General features: G+C 37.9%; 1 protein-coding gene across 2 annotated transcripts in view; it reads left to right on the top strand.

Annotated features, from left to right (window-relative positions):
* Nucleotides 1-29: 29 nt before the first annotated feature.
* LOC109212422 overlaps nucleotides 30-3,041 on the top strand; it is a 4,218-nt gene continuing 1,206 nt past the window's right edge. Inside the window, exons 1-2 of one of the 2 annotated variants that reach the window (XM_019376073.1) lie at nucleotides 30-383; nucleotides 1,310-1,386. In XM_019376073.1, the coding sequence (XP_019231618.1) occupies nucleotides 79-383; nucleotides 1,310-1,386 (382 nt within the window). In that variant the 5' untranslated portion in view covers nucleotides 30-78. The remainder of the gene's footprint in view (nucleotides 384-1,309; nucleotides 1,387-3,041) is intronic. The other variant, XM_019376074.1, reaches the window with a different exon arrangement.

The raw sequence follows: 3,041 nt of genomic DNA on the forward strand, positions 1-3,041 counted from the left end.
GGGGGGGGGGGGGGGGGGAACGGGAGCAAGGTCTTGGAAGGGCTGTTTATCCCGCAGCAAGAGTTTGCTTCGATAAAGATGACTGCTATTAGCTCAATCAGATATCTCCAGCTTCTCCCTCCAATAGATCTCCCTTCTTTCAATCATAATCCCCCTCTCCCAATTCTCAATTGCCATAGCCTAGCTCTATTTTCTGGGTTCAAGAATCCATCATTTTTCCTAGTACCTCGAATCTATCGCCAAATCATAGCTTCCTCCTCGTCGACGTCAGAATATACAACTATAGCCAGTGAGCAAACCCCAATGGAAAATATTAATTCTGTGCCGAATTCTTCCATGACTCTTCTCTTTGTCGAAATGGGCGTCGGCTATGATCAACATGGGTCTCTCTCTCTCTCTCTGCTTTTTACTTTTTGTTGTTAGTTGTAGTTCTATGCATATTTTTTACACAATAAGATCACCTAAAAGATAAATACATATATAAAGTTTTAAGCCAACATTTCTATTGACAAATAGGGGGTTTGTAATAAATTATTAGACTGTCAATGTATGCAACTTTAATCCTTTTCTTTTTTAGTTCTTAAGATGGTGTCCCGAACGAAGATATGCTACCTCCTTAGAACAGTAGTCTTTGTGTCAGCTCGCATAACTAATCCATTGAGTATCTATTACCTCTCACCCACACAACTAGTGAGTAATTCTGCCAATTAAGAGCTAGGTAGATACGAAAAATATTACTTGATATGGCCTCTGCTGGAATCTGAATCCAAATAACTAAATAGCATTAGTGAGGATGCCCGTGCCCAGTCCCAGTAGCTTCTCTTTCAGCTGCGTCGGGGCCTTTGGAGAAGGAAGTAATCCATTTCTATCTCTTTCCTCAAGGATTAAGGTTCCTGCCCTTCTTGTGTCACGAGCTTTTTCCATTCGATTTCTCTTTTTAAGGATTGGAATGGAAACTTTTGGTAATGGTCTAACTAGCTCCACCCCTTTGATGGGCAATTGACTTCCTCCTTGCGCTCAACTGCTTGTATATCGATCACAAAGTAGCAGCTGCAAATGCCATCGGTGGTCCTTCCTTCCTATCCCATCTATCTACTAAGAGTTGCTTGATTTGCCCCCATCTTTAATAGGACTGGACTAATCTGAACCTTGATTCTGAGGTTGTTATTTCAGCTATTCGACCTCTGGGTCACCCCTTGGGAGAATGTGCCTTGATGCTTGTTTTATATTGTTTTTTTGAAATTGGTGTAGGAGAAAACAGAGCAAGCAGAAATCTTTTTTAATTGAATCTAACTGAGTGAATAAACAGGCAAGACGTTACCTCTGCAGCAATGCGGGCTTGTAAGGATGCAATTTCTTCCAATTCAATACCTGCTTTCAGAAGAGGTAACAACTTCTTTTCTCTGGCTTGTTTTTGCTAATTATGCTTCATTTGCAAATTAATATACATAAGCTGGCAGGATAATTAGTGAACATTTGTGGAATTATAACGGAATCTTGTAAATTGTTTCATTGCTGCTTACCAAATTACAGAAAATGTTTGTTTATACATTATATGTTAATATTATGTTGTAGCATGAATCGTGTGTTGAATTGAGAAAAAGTCCTTGAAGTTTAAAGAGCTTTCTTTAGTTCAGCGACGTGTAGGCCGTAGGGATTTGTGAAATGACCTGTATGTATAGGTGGTGAATAGAATGTTTAGTTTTCTTTTAAAACAGTTAGCTCAATGTTTCCTCTAGATAGTAATGCTCCGTTCAGTGCTTTTTGTCACTTTCTCTAAGAATTTTTAAATGGAAGAAAGGTCTACAAGTAACAGTTTCTTGATGGAGCGGACGGGTAAAGTAGAGAGAGAGACTCTGCTACACCATTCCAGTACAGCATTTGCATTGGTGGCTGTTGATTTTGGACGCCACTCCACAGTTTTTGTGGGAACATCTGTGATGATGTCAACAGGATGGAGGATCACATGGTGATGCAATGAACAATTTGAAGCTCCCCATTTTGAAGTTCTTGAGTTTACTTTTGATCATGCACCTGTATAGCCTCTGCAATTTTCTGATTGACATTTTTCTTAGCTACGGAAGCCCTTCTTTTTTCTTCACTTTTGTGGACAGTATATTAGTCATTAGTCAAACTGATGGAAGAAGCTGATACAGTCATATAGACAATAGAGAAATAGTCAAATTGGAACGGTTTTAGGTGGAAATTTAATTGAACCTTTCTGTAAATTTTTTTTTTTTTTGATTAACTTGCTAAAGACCAGAATTCAAAGGCTCAATGCGCAATCTTTTGATTCCCTTAAACTCTGCTGTGACATTTTGCATGTACAATGACATGACTATTTAGGTGGAATTTGATTGTTCCTATCCAGGTAAAATTAAATAGTTTATTCGATTATAATATTTGGGAGAACGTGAAGTCATTACAAGGAGAATGTTAATTAGAGAGGAAACAACAAAAAAGGAAAATTTTGTTCATGTGGGGATGATTTAAGGAAATAGGAGGTGACCACTTAGTTGAAAAAGACCAACTCTATTAGGCATTCCAACTAAATAAGATTCGAACCCAGGTGATTCGCTTACCAAGCATACAAGAACCTTGCATCTGCAGTATTACGTAGTTTATAAATTGTAATTATTAGGCTTGTTAGGTAACTTTTGTCAGACCAACCTGTCCCTTGTACTTTTAACATGTGACTTTCTGTTGTTTTAATTCCTGATTATTCAATGTACATACTATAGACCAATAGTTTTAAGTCAAGGTTATATCTATTCATCATATTGACGATTCCTTCTTTCAGAATTAAAATTATTAGGCAGTCATCATAAATATCTCTAGCAGGGTGTATGTCACTTTGGGATATAGTATAAAAACGTTTTGAAGTTGAATAGGTAATGTGCTCACAGGATGGAAGTTGAGAAGGAAAGCGTGAAGAAGCAGAAAAAACAATTTAGCACCTTTGGAGGCTTTGGAAAGAAAGAAATAATTTTGATGATGAGGGGGACATTCATTTTTTTTTTTTGGGGCGGGGGGGGGGGGGG

Source organism: Nicotiana attenuata, unplaced genomic scaffold (genome assembly GCF_001879085.1).
Source record: "Nicotiana attenuata strain UT unplaced genomic scaffold, NIATTr2, whole genome shotgun sequence".
Lineage (NCBI taxonomy): Eukaryota > Viridiplantae > Streptophyta > Magnoliopsida > Solanales > Solanaceae > Nicotiana > Nicotiana attenuata.